Source organism: Puntigrus tetrazona, chromosome 3 (assembly GCF_018831695.1).
Source record: "Puntigrus tetrazona isolate hp1 chromosome 3, ASM1883169v1, whole genome shotgun sequence".
In the NCBI taxonomy this organism is placed as follows: domain Eukaryota; kingdom Metazoa; phylum Chordata; class Actinopteri; order Cypriniformes; family Cyprinidae; genus Puntigrus; species Puntigrus tetrazona.
The window spans coordinates 15158585-15179618 of record NC_056701.1 but is presented as its reverse complement, the minus strand read 5'-3'; the positions used below and the strand labels follow the sequence as shown (position 1 = coordinate 15179618).

At 37.9% G+C, this 21034-nt stretch overlaps 1 protein-coding gene across 1 annotated transcript; it reads left to right on the top strand.

Annotated features, from left to right (window-relative positions):
- The first annotated feature begins 259 nt into the window (after positions 1–259).
- plcd3a (phospholipase C, delta 3a) lies at positions 260–20870 on the top strand. Its single transcript, XM_043233692.1, has 15 exons — positions 260–740; positions 5443–5610; positions 10358–10586; positions 11165–11294; positions 11411–11636; positions 12578–12779; positions 14738–14882; positions 14967–15119; positions 15755–15907; positions 16116–16269; positions 17527–17643; positions 17730–17908; positions 18042–18177; positions 18355–18504; positions 19220–20870. The coding sequence occupies exons 1-15, from the start codon at positions 653–655 to the stop codon at positions 19348–19350; spliced, it is 2361 nt and encodes a 786-aa protein (XP_043089627.1). The 5' UTR covers positions 260–652; the 3' UTR covers positions 19351–20870.
- The last annotated feature ends 164 nt before the right edge of the window (positions 20871–21034 follow it).

Below are 21034 nucleotides of genomic sequence, written 5' to 3'. Positions count from 1 at the left end.
TATTATTTTCTTGATTTATTTTCGTTTAATTTTGTATCTTTTTAATTCATTTATTTATTTCGCGTTTCATTAGTACGCCAGCAGATGGCAGCATTTACAGTGATGTGCGAGTGCTCAATAAATCACACACACACACACACACACACACACACACACTCAAATAATGTTTTAAAACATCTGCTATGAATAAACCCAGAAGTGGAGTGCGGGCGAAGTCTGTGTGAAGTTCGTGTTACGCATTCAGACGGTTTTATTTCTTTGGTTCGAAACAGTCCAAAGCCTATTTTTGCGACACCTGTTCATCAGCTAGGCAGACAAGTTAAAATGCAGGCTAAAAATAAAAGTAACAAATCAGTTACACAATCAACTTCTCGCACAGTTGACCATGAAGCAGAGTCTGACACAGTAAACGAGTCACGGAGCGTGAGTTAATGACTCGTGTTCATCGGCGGAACACTTACCGTTCCTCGCCGTTTTTAGACGCGTCAAGCGTTACGACAGCCGTCACTGCAGCAGCAGCAGCGCGAGGATTCACATGCGCTGAGCCACACGTTAAAACGCGTTCTTCTGGATAGTTCGTGTCTATTGGTTATTCGCGTTTACCTCAAGAAGGCAGCAAGAACTTCTGCCTGGAGCCGAAGGGATATTCAACATGCTTGGGAGGAAGAAGAAACCAGAAACTGTTCAGACTGAACCCAAAGCGTACGAGTCGAAGACCCACGATCCGCTTCGGAGGCTTGGTGAGATTGTAGGCTACGATAATTATAGAATTTAGAGGACAAAAATGCGCAAAATAGCCCGAGTGGTACTTCATTTACGCATGCTTATGCAAACTCAATCTCAGCAACTAACTTGTTTTCAGTTCTAGAAGTTTATTTTGAGTCGAATGAGCAGATTCCGCAAAAAATCAATATAGACCTTTAACTCTTAGACAAATGATCATTTTGCGTGAAATGGATGTTTGGATATGAGATGTCTAGTATAATAACCCCTACGTTTTCTGTGTTTTATTAACCCCTTATTTTTTTAGTCGTAATTTTTGACCTGCTTTCGATAAAGAATGCGCTAATGCACATTATTTCTGTATTTGGACCTGGCTTTGTAATGTTTATACAATTAATTAGATATTTGACAGTTATTTCTGCTTTAATAAATTGGTCACGCCGAGACTGCTTGACAGCAATAGGACATTTGTTTTTATAACGTGTGATATGAGTTGAAAAAGAGAGAAGTTGTTGAAGAGATTAAGATTTAATTGTGTGTGATATTTAGCTTTTTGCAGTGACCCCAAAGTTAAGTCAAGTTAAAATGTATTCTTGAAAGTTTTCTGTGTTAACAGACCCTTAAGATTTGACACTGTGACTGTGTACGTAATGCAGTGTTATGCTTTGTTGTTGCGTCTGGGTTGGCCTGACATATGCTAACCACAAATATAAAAATCATAACCCGCACATAACCACACTGCCACGCTCAAAACCGGCACCTGTTCTCCCACAATTATTATTTTCCCACTCATGTTTACCTCTCATCCGCCCTTCAGCAGCATGACTCCAGCTGAGATCACCACCACCTACACCTATGACCCTTGCTTGTCCTGTCCGCGAAAAAAAACATTCTCCATTGTGAAATCTTATTATGCAGCAAGCTGATATCAGAAACTAGCACATTTCATGTTAATATCAGCCTGGTTCTCAAACCGAACCAAAGTAACTGTGCTAGTTTGTGCTTGGGGCTTTTGAAAGGAACCGCATGTAAAAAATACTTGAAAATATGTAACATGTAAGTCATCATGCCTTTACAAATTACGCAACAAATCATATTCAGCAATAATCAAGAACAATGGCTGACTTCCAATAAGAGCAACTGGGCTGTATTTATATTGCTTTTATTGACCTCGGCAGGTCTTTAGATGTTTGGATATCACACCTGCCTGTTTTTAGCTGGGTTTCGTCTGGGCTTCTTATCATAACTACAGCACTGTAGTTGCATCACAAAGAGTTTAGATTAAACTAGTACAAGTGGGTGATAACTCTAATCATTTTCTATTTAATGTGGCGCTCTGTATTATGGTCTCTTGGCAACCTATGCTGAATTTTTTGCTTGGTCTTTTAATGAGAGTTGTCCGTGGCTACAGTAATGCCGCTGGCTTATCTCTGCCATGGCTACTGGCGCCAATAGGTGTGCGTCAATAAGTGTATTGCTCACATTTATTGCTCTTGTAAAATTACGTTGAGTGGCTTGTATGAAGAGGTTGTTCAAGTTGGTGCTCTTCAGTGGTGTGATTTAGTGTTACTGTGTCAGTACTTCAAAATAAAACCCTCCAGTGGGAATAATCAAGAGGTTTTTGTCAGTGGTTTGAGATATGAGATTTTCTTATTGACTCAATGTGATGGGTTTATTTAAGTTGCGTTTCTCCCAGGTTGCTCTAGTTTGTGTACCGTTCTTGTCCTTCTGCTAAATGATAAAGTAATGAGAGAGAATAAGTCATCCATGCAATCATGCCCACATTTATTCTAAATATAGATATGCTCACTATGGACAAGATGCACCTCAGGTGAACTGTAGGCAACTCTAGTAGTCTAAAGTAGTTGCACGGCATGAGTCATCTGTTCACCAGCTATTACATTTAAGGGATAATACACAGTCTATGCTGCTACTATTTGAAAGAAGTCTAATTTTCACCAAAGCAACATATAATTTTGACTGCAAATATGGTAAAAACTGTTTAAAAGAGCTGTTTTCAAATGTAATTCATTATTTATTGTTTTCCGCATCAATACTCCAGTCTTCGGTGTTGCATGATCTTTCAGAAATAATTTTTGTTAATTAGCTGTTCAAGGTTTTATTGGGCATTTGAAGTTCAGTAGAATAGTATTACCATTACATGTACTATTCTATTTGAAATACAAGTCTTTTGTAGCATTATAAATGTTTTTACTGTTCCTTAAATTGAATGCATTCTTGCTGATTGAAAGTATTACTTTCTAAAAAAAATGCTGATCCCAAACCTTTGAGCAGTTGTTTACTTAAAGTTAATTGAGGATTCGTGAAATGAAAAGCACCTGAAGTGGTCATTTTCATTTTGAATGACCAGTTTCTTTCCTCTTAGTTTACTTTGAAAAGAAATGTCCCGTTTTTGCTACTGTATCATTATGATTTAAAAATAAGTGACTATTATGAACGACTAACCTGCAGTGACTACAGTTAGGTTTTTTGGGGGGTTGATGTGACGTCTAGTTTGCAATGCATTTTAAAGTTTATGCCAGCCACATTTTCACAGAATAACATGTGCTAAATTCTTCAGTCACAAACATTCGGAGACTCGTGTTTGTTACTTTACAGGCATGAGTAATTTTTTTTATCAGCTTGCAGTTTTAAAAATTTCAGGTTCCCAGGAGCACTCAGGAATGTTTTGCTTTTAATGCGAAGTGAGTGAAATTCAGCTGGTCATGTGATTTCCACGTGACAGTCCTCACGAGGAAACCCACTCCATGTAAAACACTTTGTCTCCGTTTAAGTTTTCATCTAAAGTTTAATTGAATAGCGTAACTGAAGACTTGCATTATATGGGTGGGCATATTTATCAAAGGTACCATTCATTTGTAGATTTGAGAATGAAGGAAAAATATTCAGTACTTCTTTTTTCCTCAAAGTCCTCTACATTGTACATGATTTAGTGTGGTTTAGTTTATGGTAGCGTTTCGTTGCCATGCTTCAAGTAGCTTTGTCTCTGTGCTCTGGCAGATGACCAAAAACTCTCTGACCGCTTTTCCCCCTGACCTCTTTTCTGTCTTTCACTTATACACGCATGCTTGTCAGAGACACTTTATCGGGGTCCTCACATTCTGGTTGCTGTGGTGAGGGTGTCTTTGCTGCAAACACTCTTGGCTGTTCAGCAGGAACCGATGAGGATATCTGCATTGCCTCTCTCTTAGTCATTTCTCTCTTGTTAACTTATTAACAAAAGTTTGTTAATTGTCATTTTTTTAATGTGTATATATTTTACTCTGAAGTCTCATGAAAAGTATTAAAATAAAAGAAAGCAATGTTTTATGATATTTCAGAGAGCTGATGAAAAGAAAAGGTTGACTGATGCCGTGAAAGAATGCAGAGTAGCTGTTTCACAGTGAGCTTGACCTCTGTCCAACTAAAGCTCTGGCAGAGGATTGGTTTGAATTCACAAAACAGTTTGCACATGGTATCTCAATGCAAAATTTCTTGTTCACTGCCTGCAATCCAGTTAGATCAGGTGCTAAATGCATTAGCACTTTAAGCACTGCACTTCATTGAAATTAAATCACGGCTTGACATAGCTAGATTGTGGCATATTCGTGCACCTTACTGCTATTTGCCTGGCACACATAATGCAGAACTGTTATGAAATGTCGTTTGAGTAAACAAATATAAAAAAAAAAAAAAAAAAAAAAAAAAAAGACGGGTACAATACTGTTTAAAAGCATGTGGTCAGTAGTTTTTTTAACAATGATAATAATTTGAAATGTTTTATGAAATATTTGATTGTAAGCATACATTTTTGTGCGTCGTCATGATTGTTGATCACGATGGAGCTTTTATTAACTGGATTACACTATACTAAGTAAACAGGATATGCTGGTAGGTTGCTAACTGTAGTTATTTTACTCTATTTGCATGAATTTGCACTTGAACAAAATAGTTTTTGTAAGAAAGCAATGCTTTCATAAGTTTAGTTCACTCGAACTGAAATCCTCCCCGATCCAGTTTTTTTTTTTTTTTTTTTTTTTTCCTCAGCCTATTGTAACATAGCGCCATAGCGCCATGCTGCACAGCCAGGCTTAACTTAGCTTTGAAAGGTCTATAAAGAGCTCTGTGTGCGCGCTACTGGCAATTTTGCAATCTTTGCTCTCAGTGAATAGTCTTTTTTCCAAGCTTGCACAAGCCTGTGAAGGAGAACAAGCCACTTTAATCTAGGAGCCTAACATATGTCAATGATTAAGATTTAAAACATTAAAAAATACAAAAGAAATGACCTAATTTTCCTATCATTGTCATTTGGTATCGTGTTATAAGTGCTGTCATTGCTGCTGACGTTCACACAGATATTGGTGTCTTACATCACTGTGGGATGACGTCATCCTTCTGACCTCCCAGTGCTCTCACGTCTCGAGTATGTGTCAGTGTGCATATATGCATTTGTTTTGGTAGATGCCTGAGTAATAGGATGATTTTGGTTCATGTTTTGGATGAAATATTAAAACGGAGTATGACTCAGCGCCGGGAAGTGTTAGTCTCTGGCACATATAACTTTGGGAATATGAGAACAACCTCGGGACGGCACATTATGAGTGAATTATAGTAGAGACTTGACACTTCAGATTTACAGCATGCAGCAGGTGTGTTGGACGGACTGGAATACATTTAGAAAGAACATTTATTTTAAAATGATGCATTTGTGTGACGTAGGTGTGCTGGACGATGAAGATGTGCGGCTGATGCTGCAGGGGTCGAAGATGATGAAGGTTCGATCTCAGCGTTGGAGGAAGGACAGGAGCCTGAGGCTTCTGGAGGACTGTGTGACGGTGTGGTGCGAGTCCAGCAAAACCTCCCGCAAAGGCAAAAGACAGCAAACCTGTGAGTATATCATCCGCTACTGAACTACAGACTAAAACAAATAGCACAATTATAGCTTAGAGGGCAGCATTTGTGAGTTCAGAGTGTGTATCGAGCAAGGGTCCCTTTCGTTAGTGCTCTCAGCTGAGATGTTTAGTGTCTATGACTACCCCCCCTCACTTCTTTACAATGGATCATTTGATGCTTGATATGAAACGCACAGAAACAAAATGCAGTTTTTGGGATTCTGTTCTCATGAGAGTGCTGACAGAGAGGATGGTTGTATTGATTGATAATTGGATAGTTAATGACTCACCCTCATGTTGTTCCAAACCTGTAAGACACTGCATAGAAAACAACACAACTTGACACTTTTAAGGCCGGAGGGTGCCAGTGACGCCATTACTGGACTCAGTAGCAGTATGGAAACATTTACTTTTTTTACAACTACTGCTATGCTTTTTTGTTAACCTGATCATAAAAGGACCCAGCAAGCATTAAATCTTATGATGTTCTGTTTTTAGTAAATGAATGCCACTGAATTTAACAGGACGGATGGCTTAGTGTAATGAACTGTAGCACTGACCCAATTAATCTCAGGGCAAACAAGGGAAAGAGTTTGTATTGATGTTATAGAAATGTCTAAATCCGGCACTAGTTACGATGCAGAAAGGTTATGCAATGATGAGTTATTACAGGTGCCATCACAATATAACATGCGTAGGTTCTGCATTTTGGTTTCATTTAGATTTAACATATTAGAGTTTTAACCATGCAGAATCATTCTTTTTTTTGTGCTAGAATAGCATGATGCTTTTTTTTCCATAGTAAACCAGTCACCTTTGTCCATCTGTAATATATTGCCCGGCAGGTTTTTATTGATGGACAGGACTTTCCAATCAATGCAACAGCATACAGAAAACCCATAAAGTTTTGTTTGCATATTTTCTGAACTAATTAATACATTTCTGGCTGTGTTCGTCTTTATAGACCACGAGCTCAGACTCTCAGCTTCTCTCCAGTTTAATTTCCTGCTTTTGTTTGACTTGTTTCACAAGATCAGGAAATTAAACCATAAATATTGTGTTCGTGAAATGTAGACTAGATTTAAATTATTTCAAACCTTCAGATTCGGTGTATATTTTGAATAGAGGTGTTGTGGGGCATGTCTCAATGTGTTACGTTCACCTGCTTTTTAATCACACAAATTCAACCTTTGCTCCTAGCATAATGAAAAAATACCACAGATTCATCTGCGATAAGAGACATCATAGGAAATGAGCTGCTCTATCATCTCTAATCTCTAGCTGTTCAGATGATTGTTAATCTGTTTTTAATCTCACTTATGCTCTTCAGATGGATTGATAATCCGCTGTGAGAGTGAAGAGAGTCAGACTTCCTACTATAATTTCATTCACGATGCTTCAGTGGAGCATGAAAACATAGTTTCTCTCATTGGACCGCTGGTGTTGGTGGAACCTATTTAGGGAGCCTTCAGCCCCACTGTCATTTATCTCCACTGGATTGTCTCCGCTGTCATCACCCTCAAAAGTTTCTTTTACATTTGTTGAAAACATTAGCTGCATAGAGGCATCTCAACCTGAAAGGCAAAAAAATAAACTTGTGAATTCAAACTTGTGACAACTTGCTCTTGAAGCACGAAATGTTTGGCCCACAAAACAAGGAGTTTAACAATCTTAAGACTTTAATCCTAAAATCACATATAGACTGTGAACAACAACTTTTGTGTAATAATACAGACATGTGAATGTATGCGTGTTATCGTTAATCTATTGTAGTCATATATTAATGGATTTTGAAACTTGTAAAGGTACAAACACAAAGCTGTACAGTAAAAAGCCCAGTTTATGTGTTTGTGAATAATCAGTGCTCTTAGATTTTTGAGTCATTCTGATGAGACCCTGAGGACTAAAGTGAACCTATAACCTAACTAATCATGTGACTCAGTGTGATTAACAATCACACGGTAGTACTAGTAGTCACTTTTGTGATTTTTCTGTGTAAAATGTTGATTATGTAATATTGTTATGTAATAACTAGTGTTTTCGTTGTAATTTGAACATGTTGGTTCTTGTTGCTTCTTTTGAATCGCTCCAAAATGCTGCTGTAGTAGTGTATACATATCTAGATGTATATCTAGATGCACCCTCAACAACATCAGAAGACACTCGCTCACCTGCCAACTATTAACTTTAGTAAAACAAAAAAAACGGTTTAAACGGTTTAGGACTTTATGCCAGTTCTTTGATATGCCAGAAGTCAACATGTAGTTAGTTGTGACACAGATCATGTGAAGCATATGAAGTTCAGTTCATACAGGCTCTGGAATAAAATATCAGTGTTCCTAAACTGTAAACCTTTTTTTCTGTTCATTTGGAGGCAAATGTGACCCTCGGGTATATTTGTGGCCATAGGCTGAAATACATTGTATGGGTCAAAATGATCAGTTTTGCTTTTATTCCACAAATCATTAAGATATTAAGTAAAGATCATATTTTATGAAGATATTTTTTTTAAATATCCTACTTTGAATATATCAAGACTTTATTTTTTCAATAAGTAATATGCATTACTCAGAATAATTTGAACAACTTTAAAGATGATCAGTATTTACTTATTACTTTTTTTTTTTTTTTGCACCCTCAGATTCCAGATTTTCAAATAGTTGTCTCCCCCGAATATTGTCCTGTCCCAACAAACCATACATCAATAGAAAGCTTATTGATTAAGTGTCACGGTGTGGTTTGCGAGAGAGAGGAAAAAGTAAACTTAAACGGTTTTAATCTTCTCGAAACTAAATAAACAATATATTTACAGACAGGCAGGCACAAAAACCTTAGGCATCAAAGACGAGAACCGACGATAAAACAGAAGCAACCTGGAATTTAAATACACACCGGAATTGACTAAACTAACACGACACAGCTGAAGACAATAAGACAATTAACTGAAATTACAGCACATGGTACATGAAAACACAAAACAAAGAGTCCAAAGATGTGGCATTAAGGTCCAGGGTCACATATTTGGAAACAACAGTAAAAGTTTATGCAGTTTTATTCATTTTTCAGTATCTATTTAATATTTAGGGGAATATTGTCAGATAGGTGATTTGAAAGTCATATGCATTTACTAGTATGTGTGTTGACATGGTAGTAAATTATTGTTTCAAATAAAAAGTATTTGTAGGTGAGTTGTTTCTAAAACATTGACAGACTGACCCCAAACTGTTGAATGGCAGAGTTACGTGAAACTCACTTGAAACACTTATGTTTGTCCTGCTCGACTCAGGAGACGAGACGGCCTCTCTCTCTGTTTCTGTCTTGCGTTGCATCACACTGGCTTTAGGAATGCAGGGTCAGCTGCTCCTGTCCAATCCCAGCATGCCCCTCACTGCCACACACTTGAGGGAATAAACATAGTCCAAATAATACATAACTGTGTGTGTTTGCATTCTGTGTTTGTGCGTGTGCACCACTTCATCCCTTAGTTATTTTGGCTATTTTTTAAGGTAGATAAAGATAGTAGACACATGGTTATGGCGTAAGTGTCAAATAGCCTGCACTAAATGATGCCGGTGTGTGTAGGAGATGAGTGTGTGCCGGTGTCATTGTGCTCCTCATGCAGGGCTGGATCTCTGGAGAGCTCATGCTCCTGTGCATCTATGCAGCGGGCATTAGCGAGGAATGCCAGCGGCGTAGTAAACGCCCATTCACTGCACATGTCCGAGCACAAGCGCTGTTAAAATGAACACACTTCTTCTCTGTATACACAAGAATTATGAATGCATGTTTGTCAGCGTTTGGAAGTGGGCAGGGAGTCTTTGCCATTTAGAAGAGCATGTGTTTGTCTTGCCCTGCAGTCTCTGCGTGTGTCTTTGTTTATTTGCAACGTAGGAGTTTCCACAGGTCAAAGAAGTTATTGTCCTCGTGTAGATGACTTGAAGTGTACACTTAATGTAAAACAATGGAGGAGAATGAAAGTCCATCTAATACACAAATCTTTTATGTCTGATTGTCACTGTATTAGGAAAAGCATTTTGTAAATTGGTAATAAATGGTTGCCTGTCTAAAGCCTCGGCTTGTCTATCAGGTGTGTGTGTGTGTGTGTGTGTGTGTGTGTGTGTGTGTGTGTGTGTGTGTGTATTTTGGGAGTACATTGTGGACATTTTTAGAGTCATGTTTTAAAAGAGCCAAATTAATCCTCACACACGTCTGTCGTCACACACTGTAAAGTTTTATTTTTTTCTTGTCAGTTTCCTTGTTGCTTCTTTGTCATTCATTAGGTATTTATCATCAGATTTTAAATCATTTAGTTTTGTTAAAATTATTGTCTTATTTTAAATGACACAGCTAAGACTTGCTTTAAGTTTTTGAATTTTAGTTTAGTTTGTTTTTTATTTTTTTTATTTTGTTAAGATTGTTTAGTTCCTATGAAGTGTTCTTTGGAATGATAGAGTTAAAAGTATGTTTTAGTTTATTTTGCTTGTATTTATTTTTGTTTAATATGTTTACTTCTTAAAATTCTGCTTGTTTAATTTTATTAATTTACTTTTTATTTTAGGTTTTATTTTAAATGTTTTAAGTTTTGCGTTCGTTCAGTTAGATTCATTTTAACCTTCTGATGTCTTTTGAATGACATACTTTAATCATTAAGACGTGTTTAATGTTAATTATTATGTAGCCTATATTATTATTAGTGGCGTTGATCCAGTCACCTGTTTGTGTGTGTGGTTTCTTTCTGTCAGTCTGCGTGACGGAGGTGGAGTGTGTGCGGGAGGGCTGCCAGTCGGAGTGTCTGCGACGAATGGCTGGTCTGGTCCCAGAGACACACTGCTTCACTGTGGTCTTTCGCGGAGCAAGGAAGAGCCTGGATCTGTGCTGCTCCACACAGGACGAAGCGGAGGGCTGGGTTCGAGGCCTCCGCATTCTCAAAGACCGCGTCTCCAACATGAGCCAGAAAGAAAAGCTGGACCAATATCCTTAAAGACATACTAGAAAACGCTAGTCATTTCCTAACTGCAAGTCCACTTCACATTTACAGCATTTAATACACGTTTAATTATAGGATTTAAACAGAAGGCTTAGGTTTCACTTCCTTGGCCACCATATGCCAATAAATGCACATGTAAACATACTCTCCATTACTGCACAGCTTTACTCGGTGAGAGAGCTTACTAAATATAGAGCAGATCTAGAACAGATATCTAAATGCCACTCCACCGCACATGTGAACCACAGAATGTATCTCTACTTATTCAAAAATACCTTTGTCCTCTTTATCTTTCCTCTAATGTGGTTTTCACTTTGTTTGTTTTTTAACCTGTAATCAATTTGTCGCACTCATATTTCATTTTGGGTATTCTATTCATTTTCAAATAAGTGCAACTTGTAATTTTGATTGAATGTTAAAGTATAAAATATATGTATATGCGTGTGTGTGTTTATTTATAATAATAGCAGAGAGATTGTGTTTATCGTTTCATACTATATGGCCAGCAGGACGTTGTGTATGCCAATTATTGTTTTTTCTAGTTTTCCCTAACTGTGCACACTTGGATTCGAGGCTATCTGAGACGTGCGGATCAGAACCAGGATGGGAAGATGAGCTACGACGAGGTGAAACATCTGCTACAGCTGATCAACATTGACCTGAACGAACAGTATGCACGCACACTCTTTAAGGTTAGTGTGAGAGATCAATGCGCGCGTGGCAACAGCTGTTGGATACACTAAAAGAGTTGAATTTAAATGACGCCTCAAGCAATCTCTCACTGTTTTATTCCACCTCTTGTATGTAGAAGTGTGATCGCTCGTGTGATGGGCGACTGGATCACGTGGAGATCGAGGAGTTCTGCCGTGAGCTGATGCGCAGGCCGGAGCTGGACGCTGTGTTCAGGCATTATTCTGGTAACGGGTGTGTGCTCACCACCTTGGAGCTGAGGGATTTTCTCGGGGACCAGGGTGAAGACGCATCACTGGCCCATGCGAAGACTCTCATCCACACCTATGAGCTCAACGACTGGGGTACACAGCCATCAGCACAAATACGTGAATTATTTATGAGTAAACGTTTGAGGTGTGGTGGAAACTTTTATATTATTCTTTTCTCTTAATTAAAGACTCCATACTCCATCTATATTTACTTGCATAAACAAGATACAGAGAAATTCATGCCCACAGTCCTTCTTATTTTTCTTTCATTTCATTTTTATGCATTGCTGAATCTCTCTCTCTCTTTATTCAAGTGGTTTCAAAGCATATTTTTTCAGCATAATTGCTCCAGTCTTCAGTGCCACGTGATCCTTCCCGTCTTTGCTGTGAATTTTAGTTTTTTAATGTAATTACAAAAATAGGAATGAAATAAAGGATAAAATAAAATAAAGCATAAAATAAAAGACTTGAAAATGCAATGAAAATGCATTTACTGCCCATAAAATCAGCAGTGCAAGTACAAATCTGATCTAGCAGAAAAAAAAACAAATCTTATTTTTGAGCCATGTTCCGTAATTTGAGAAACGACCGACAACTGTTAAGAGTTGCAACAAAAGGAGCTATTTGTCTAGCAGTTGACCCGTGGCGCTCATGTGGGCAGCCTCAAATCAGATCTAGCTCACATTTCCCTCGCTGTTCTGCCATCATTTCCTGTCTGCACTCCACTGTCATCTGTAACGTCAGTAAAAGTGCCACAAAGGCCACATCAAAACAGGTGTCAGTTTACCATTGTGTTAAACCATTGAGTGCAGGTCCAACAGCAAACTAAGAAAACCACACCCGTCCACTTCCACAAACTAGTGTGAGTGCATAGCTCTGTAGCGTGTCACTGGGTATTGAGTCTAATAACTGACAAACTCTTGGTTATTCCTCTTCCTCTCTCAAAAGAACTGAGAGTTTGGTGAGACAGAATACATTTTCCTTAACCAGCTCTACTGGAAAATCTGACAGAAATTTTTTTTTGTGACCCTCAGCCCGGAAGAATTTGTTCATGACCCAGAACGGTTTCACCATGTACATGCTCTCGAAAGAGAACGATGTGTTTAACCCGGATCATGCCCACGTGTATCAGGACATGAGCAGACCCCTGGCGCACTACTACATCTCTTCTTCTCATAATACGTACCTCACCAAAGACCAGGTGACCAGCGCCAGCAGCACAGAGCCTTACATCAGGTACAACACCCACCCAACTGCACCTTAAAATCTGGTTACTGAATTACAGGTCCTGCAAGTAGACCGAAACACACTAATATCTGTTTGATAAAATCACAATGATTACTTGGGTCTGAGCAATGTTGCTCTGGGAGACAGAATAATGCCCAAGGTCACAGTGAAAGAAAACACTTTTAAACTTACTTGGAATAAAACACCACACTGTAGGGCTGTACATTAACTTTTTTGCACATAGTGGAAGGTTTTGTAGCACAGCCCAAACAGTTGTAGCACAAGAATATGTCTATTTTCATAGAGAGTTCATCACTTAAAAAGGCATTGATGTTTTCGATACAAAGCACACAAAAAAATACAGACAGTCACAAAAATAGTTTTGAGGCAAAGTTTTTTCTTAATTTGCTAAAAATGGAAAAGGGCAGAAACATAACACTTCTTACACCTCAACAAAATATAAAATAGAACGATATACATTACAAATACTCATAATGTACAAATAAAGCAGACTCTTTCAAGAAATTGACTTTATAACACTGTATACACTATATACATCAGTTATACTTTTTAAAGCACTGTATTAAAGTTAATCAATCTAAAGCAGTAAGAGGCTTTCTCTCTTTTCTTTTATTAACATTAAAATAATAGTTCACCCATATATTTAAATTCTGTGATCCGTCTGTGAATTATATCATAGCGTTTCTCAATCTCAAGTTGTTTAAAAACGGAATTTAGTTTTTATTTTGAAGAATGTGGGTAACCAAGCAGTTGCTGGTTTACCGTTCCATCCATAGTTTGTTTCCCCCGTTGTAACGCCACGCCAGCAGAGGGAGCCCTCACCAGAGTCCTGACCCATCTCCTGCTCCCATTTCCTGTTTGGCCAGCATATAACCAGAGCTCACAGCTTGATCTACGTGAAGTATCGCCAGTTCCTCTGCTTTACTGAGCGGTCTACTCTACTATTCTGTGTGATTCCTGTGTGTATGATTTTTGCCTGTTGATCTGTTTTTTGATTCTTGGATTTGCCCTTCTCCCTTGTCGTTTGATTTGAATTGATATACCTGTTGTTTGACCCCTTACCTGTTACCCTGACCTTGCCTCTGGAATTCCCCTTGAACCTGTTCACGGATTGGACTGCCTTATTGTTAATGACTCCCAGCCTGCCCTTTGATATCTGTCTTTGTCTCGATTCCAATAAACAACCCGCGAATGGATTCTAACGCCGCCTCCTCATCTCAATAACACACCTCCTGTAAAAGTCAGTGAGGTCCAGCTACCGTTTGATTAACCACATTCTTCAAAATATCTACTTTTGTGTTTAGCACAAGAAAAAAATAAATACAGGTTTGGGACAACATGTGAGTGAGCAAATGCAGCAATGACTTTTTTGGGTGACCTATTCCTTTTAGACCTGAACGACCACTATTAGATTATTAGAAGTATTCAGGCGTTGTTTGACAAGCTGCTTCATGTGTATGCACTCAAAAAGGGTGCACATCTGAATGGCACCTGAAATAAATGTTTAACTGGTTAGGCATTAAAGCAGATGCATATAAGGTAGTTTTGTGGCTAATTATAATCCATGCCAAGTATAATCAGTCTCAGACACAAGCACAAAAAAAAAATCTGATTAATATTTTTGTTGAAGCAGTTAAATGGGTATTATCTAAGTTATCTCAGTTAAGTTTATTTATAATGTTAGATTGAGTAGAAAAACATCCTGTTCCCATCTGTGGAACGGGTTTATTTTGTACGTTAGGTTTATTCAATTCTGCAGAAATCTGTAAGGCTCATTTTCCGTCTAGGCCTTTACTTCATAAAATATCTGGTGACCAGCGGGAGCTGCGCAAAACATAGCCAGTGTGTTATGAGATGCAACACTCAACACTAATTCACATACTAGAATGATATTCATCATTCATTCTCTGTTTGTGGTTAAACTTGTGGGTTTTGTGTGTGTTTAGAGCTCTGCATCAGGGCTGTCGCTGTGTTGAGCTAGACTGCTGGGACGGTGATAAAGGAGAGCCTATGATCTTCCACGGACACACACTCACCTCCAAAGTGCTTTTTAAAGAAGTCATTGAGACCATCGCTCAGTACGCCTTCAAGGTGCAGACGCATGAACCATAATAGCCTATGATGAAAACCTTCGAGTGTGCGTATTTGATATTGAAAATGTCTCTCTCTCCATAGACATCTCCGTATCCTCTGATCTTGTCCCTGGAGAATCACTGCTCAGTGGAGCAGCAGGCAGTCATGGCCCAGCACCTTCGCTCTATCCTGGGAAAGAAGCTCCTGAGAAAGCCGCTCAATGACCTGCCCCTCAAAGACCTGCCCTCACCTGAGGTCACACACATACCTCCAGCTTTCCTCTCCCTTGATTTAACAATTTATCTACTTTCCAGACATTAGGAGATTTTTAGGCATTACTGGATGAAAAAAGCAAAAACAAACATTTATTTTTAGGATGCTAATTGAAGCCACTCGCTAAATGAAGTATTACATGTAATGTGATCTCAGTGAAGCAAACTTCAAGCATTCAGTAGTTTCACATGCTACTTTTTATGTTCTGTGAACTGTGATGTCCAGTAAGCATGCTGAATTTCTCAATATTTATCACGATACAGTGGTAATACATAATACAATAATTACTGTCTCACAGACACTTTTTTTTTTTTCCCAAAGTCACTTCCATAAATTCTCTGGAAAACAAACCTAAGGTCTTAGTCTTGCCAGCCCTTCTTTTCTCTCTTCTGGAAATTTCCTGATTACTTTCTGAGGATTATCAGCCAAAACATCTGACCCTTACTGATGTCTAGTGCAGTGGTAGGAATTAATTTCAGTCAGCACTCGTGTGCTGGAGTGTACACTTTTACACTGCCTCAGGCACACTTCATTTACCATACACATTTTTCCATATATGAAGGAAGTGTTCCTGGTTTTGGGTGAACATTTATATTTCTGTTCCTGGCTTACTGTAGGAGCTGATGGGGCGGATCCTGCTGAAGGGGAAGAAGTTAGGTGGTCTCCTGGGGAAGATTGACAGCTGGACTAGCTTCTCATACAGCTCAGATGAAGAGTCTACTGCTGGAGGGGGCGGCAACAAAAAGGAATCCAAAAAGGATCCTGGGAGGGTGAGTCCACATGTGAATAGCTTTTTGGGCCGAAGAATTGATTTGTAAATGGTTAGAAGATTGCGTGGTTTAATTGCCTGTATATGAGTACGATTACAGCTCAGGTAAATGCATTGGCTACAGTATGGTATGCGTGTGTTTGTAATACATACAATGCCTAAATATTCTCTGAAAAATGTACTTTGACACGTATACACTCCCTCCCCAGTCTGTGAGCACTAAACTGAGTCCAGAGCTGTCAGATCTGGTGGTGTATTGTCAGAGCGTGCCCTTCAGTGGTTTTGAGACAGCCAGCCAGAGACCTCCTGGCATGATGTCTTCTTTCTCTGAGAATGAGGCGCTCAAACTCATCAAAGACTCAGGTGAGATGAACAGGGAAAAAAAATCTTACTCCACATTTTCACTTAAGGCTCATCATATTCATCACATACCAGATCAACAGAATCTTTGCAAACGTGAAAGACGGATGGATGGATGGAAGGATGATGGATGTTTGTATGCTTGTTTATGTTTATACCGTGACGTCTGTGACAATAGATGTGGCACGTGACTTCCCAGCAATGCACTACTATGGGAATATATTTCAGATATTACTGTGAACTGTATTGTTTTGATGCTTGCTCCTTTTATCTGGACTGGCTCCTTGCCCAGGGCCCTGCCAGATGGTTCATAATAAATAAGCAGATCATCAGATCACTTCCAATGTAAAGACAGTGCTGACAGCCAGCCATTTCACTTCATAATTAGGTAGTGTCACCACTTTTCAGAGCTCAGCATTTACCACACAAACAAATAACTGTGACAACCAAATAGAAATAAAAAAAATTGTCATAGATCCAAAACTTGTTACATTGATGTTATAGGAAACTTTAGTAAATTAAAGCAAAATTTACACTGTTAAAGTTTTTTATGTGTTTAAGAGGAGTCAGAGGAGTCATTTTTGGATTAACAAATACAGAAAAAAGCAATATTTGAAAAATATTATTACAATTTAAAACAGCTGTTGTCTATTTAAAGCTATTTTAAAATGTACTTTGTTTCTGAGACGCAAAGCTGAATTTTCAGCATCACATGTGTCTTTGGTGTCACATGATCCTTCAGAAATTATTCTACTATGATTTTTATTGCTATCAATGGTTTGTGTGCAAACCTTGACTCGACTTAAGGATTCCTTCATAAATAGAAAGTTAAAAAAAATAGCATTTATTAAAAATATAAATTTTTGTAGCAATATGCATTTCTTAACTCTCAGTTTTGATCAACTTAATGCATTCTTACTGGCAAAAAAAAAAAAAATTCTTCCTGACCTCAAACTTTTGAACAGTAGTGTATCCTCCACAAAGCAAAGGAGAACTTCAGTTAGGTAACAGCATTTAAACCAAATACTAAATAATAAAAGCATTCTGTATATATACTAATAGAAAGTTATAATGTAAAATTGGCATATTAATCGGCTGTTTGTTAAAAAAAACATCTAATCTACTTTCAAAATTGCTGTACAAACTTAGTAAGATTTACTAAGTATTTAAGTATTTATAAATGAGTATTTTCAAATGAGTGTCGGTCTGTATATTTTGTTTTATGCAAATATTTTATGCAAAAAGTTTTGTCCCCTTTAGGGAAGCTGTTTGTTCGACACAACAGTCGGCAGCTGAGCAGGGTTTACCCCTCAGGCCAGAGGTTACAGTCCTCCAACTACGACCCCCAGGACATGTGGAACGGAGGCTGCCAGATGGGTGAGCGAATAAACGTTCTTGACGTTCCTGTATGTCTGAAAAGACCGCAGCCAAAGCTTGATCGCTTCCTTCTCTCTGTTCTCCAGTGGCTCTGAACTTCCAGACCCCAGGAGAGCAGATGGACCTGAATCAGGGCCGCTTTCTGCCCAACGGCCGCTGCGGATACGTGCTCAAACCTGACTTCCTGTGTCACCCAAAGTCCAACTTTGACCCCGAGAACACGGGAGGAGGGCCAGGACATATACCCACACAGCTAACAGTACGGGTTAGTAACAGCTCCTCTTCTCTTTCAGCTTGTCATGACAGGAAATATTGCTCATGATCCCATGCGCTGTGTAAATATTGTGATAAATCTCTCTTTTTAACAGCACTTGTGGGCCGTTTTGTTTCTCCTGCAGGTGATCTCGGCCCAGCAACTTCCTAAAATAAACGCAGACAATCCCAACTCCATTGTGGACCCACAGGTCTGGGTGGAGATCCATGGAGTTTCCATCGATAAGGCTCGCGCAAAAACACAGCGTATTGACAACAATGGTGAGACAGTTGTGTTATGTTGTAGGATTGTTCAATCAACATCAATGAATTGTCATTCTTTTTTTTATTTTATTTTAGTGATTGATGTTTTATTATGTGTGTGATAAACGTATTGTAGCAGTAAAAATCAGAGACGTTCCTGTGAGGATTGAATACTGTGTGTGTCTCCCCCTGCAGGCTTCAACCCTCGCTGGGACTGTACTGTGAGCTTTCAGCTGCAGGTGCCTGAGCTGGCCTTGGTGCGTTTTATGGTGGAAGATCACGACTACAAATCCAAAAATGATTTCATTGGCCAGTTCACTCTCCCATTCACCAGCTTACGAACAGGTGTGTGTATGTGTTCAGTTTACAACACTATACGCCATTAAAAAGTTAGGAGAAAGTAAGATTTTATATAGAACAGTTAGTACTTTTAATCATCGAGGATGCATTAATATACATTTATAATTGTTATAAATTATATAATTATACAAATATAAAAGCGTTAAATGCTGTTCTTTTGAACCTTATATTCATTGAAGAATTATAAAAAACTGTCATAGTATACTCTTACAGACTTTAACATTAAAACTTACCAACCTCAAGTAGTGAAAATAATCATTTTAAATAAAGCCGTCAACACACAGTGTTAGAAATATTGTACTACTGTAACAAAGAATTATTTATCAGAGACATAAAACAGACATAATGTCAGATTGGCGTTTTGTCTTCAGAACAGCTCCAGTAGTTTTGTTAGTGTTGTTTACAAGAACTGTGTGGAGTGGGATTTTTGCACCATTCTGAAGAAAAATAGTTTCCTGTTTCACTGAGAGATCAATGAGATGGAAAACTGCTTCTCAGCCCGTGGCTTAGAGTACATAATGGTTAAAAAATCCCTAGATCTGAAGGTCATGAAGGCCAAGAATAACATGTGAATTAATCTTGATTTCTACTAAAACTTTGATCTTATGGAATAACGCTGAGATCTTTAACAGGATAGTAGTAATCTGTTGCGTAATATTGCTTTAACTAGATTTATTCCAGTGTTTGTGTTGTCCTCCAGGTTATCGTCACGTTCACCTGCTGAAAGCTGACGGCTCCAGTCTGTCTCCTGCCACCCTCTTCATCCATATCAAGGTGGTTCGGCGAGGAGTTCCTATTAAAACAGTTTCTGAGCGGCTTGGCAAGGCCTGAGGCTTCTGTTGTGATTCCTGGAAGTATTTATTTCTGGAAGTACCTTACTTAAGGAGAAGCCCCTGAGCTGGGCTCTCGAGGTGCTGGGACTCTTCAGAATGAGACCACTTGAAAAAGCATGTGAAATCGGACGTACAAGCACAACAATCTGCAGAAAGTCAGTGTAGACGTGTGATTCAAAGTGCATTTTGCTTTTTTTTTATTGTTCATTTGTGGTGTTGTCTGCAGAGCAGAACGTCTAAGCGTGTCACAGAAGTGTTACCGTGGAAGTTAAAAATGTCATGAAGTCAGTATTGTTCGATGTTACAAGTCAGTGTTGTTTATAGAGTCTGTTTCCATTGAGACCGATTTCTATTGAGTCTATGAGCCTTACGAAAATGTAATCAAAATGCCATATTTTAATTGAACTTAAACTAGTCTTTACATTAATTGTTTGTACATGTAGACAGAAATTAGCTGTCCCTAATGTTTTTATAGTTTGAATCTTTAATGTTTCTATAGTTTGAATTTTGCTGGTGGTTTTTTGATATGTTGTATGCTGACAGCCAGGTGAAGAAAGGGAAAAGAAAGCAAAAAAAAACCCTTTTGAAAGAATACTGGAAGCATAGCAAGTATATGGATGGTTTAGTAAGAGTAATGATTATGAATGAAGTATGTTTTAAACACCAACTGCGATTCAGCAGTATATTAGTAATATGAAGTCAGTAATTAAGTAATCAGAGTAGTAAGATGCTTATGAAATGATAATAATAATATATTAATACAATTCATTTGATAGAAATAATACATTTTAAATATTTTTAAACTACGCTACCACTAACAATGAAATGTATTTTTAACCATGATTAGGACCGTTTTTATCATTTAAAGCTAAAAGCAAGCGCTGAAATTTTCAGTTTTGTAGGATGTTCAAATTTAGTCAAATTCCATAACTTCACCTGTGCTACGTTAATGAAGACACAGGCAACAATAGCACTTTCCATTAGAATCATATTCAAGTTGTTGAATTGTGAAAATTTGTGATTATTGAACTCATAAAGATCTATGTTTCGTATTAGGCTTGATAATTAATTTATAGAAGCAGCTGACATTATACTAAATACGTGTTTTAAACGGAGATATTATTTTTCTGTTACACAGTAGACAACACAACAGTCTTGATTTTAATGTCTTACTTGTTTATAGAGTACTGTATTTGGATGTTTGTGTATACCTGCATAATTAATTCGTTTTTAAGTTTTATTGAAATAGATAATCACTAATTAATGAAATTAATATCAAAACTATTTTTATGTCATTAATATCAGACATCAATTGGAAATCTTTACACATTTAAGCATAGATACTAATTAGGTTGGATAAACATTTTTGCTTGTTTGGTGATTTTTGAAAACATGAAGATGTGTGAATCAGTCTCCATTGTGCAGTTGTGCTCATTCATTGTTTTTATTGATTCATGGAAAGATGTAGTGCCTTTGAAAGCATGCCTAGATTTTATAAATTCAAAAAATCTAATTGTACTTAATTTTTGCGTGTTTTAATGACTTCTGAATGCCTGTATGTGCATGTGTGCAACTTTATTGTAGGCTACATTTTATAAATTAGTTTTTTGGGTGACTTTGGATGACATTCTGTCCCAGGGCACTACAAATTAGTGAACTATTACCCATATTGCATTTACAGT

What these genes read in the sequence shown, in the direction of transcription:
- plcd3a (XM_043233692.1), top strand. Translation starts at nt 653, where the DNA reads ATGCTTGGGAGGAAGAAGAAACCAGAAACTGTTCAGACTGAACCCAAA. An exon ending in CGATCCGCTTCGGAGGCTTG is followed by an intron (nt 741 to 5,442) that starts GTGAGATTGTAG and finishes TGTGTGACGTAG; the next exon opens with GTGTGCTGGACGATGAAGAT. An exon ending in CAAACTCATCAAAGACTCAG is followed by an intron (nt 16,270 to 17,526) that starts GTGAGATGAACA and finishes TGTCCCCTTTAG; the next exon opens with GGAAGCTGTTTGTTCGACAC.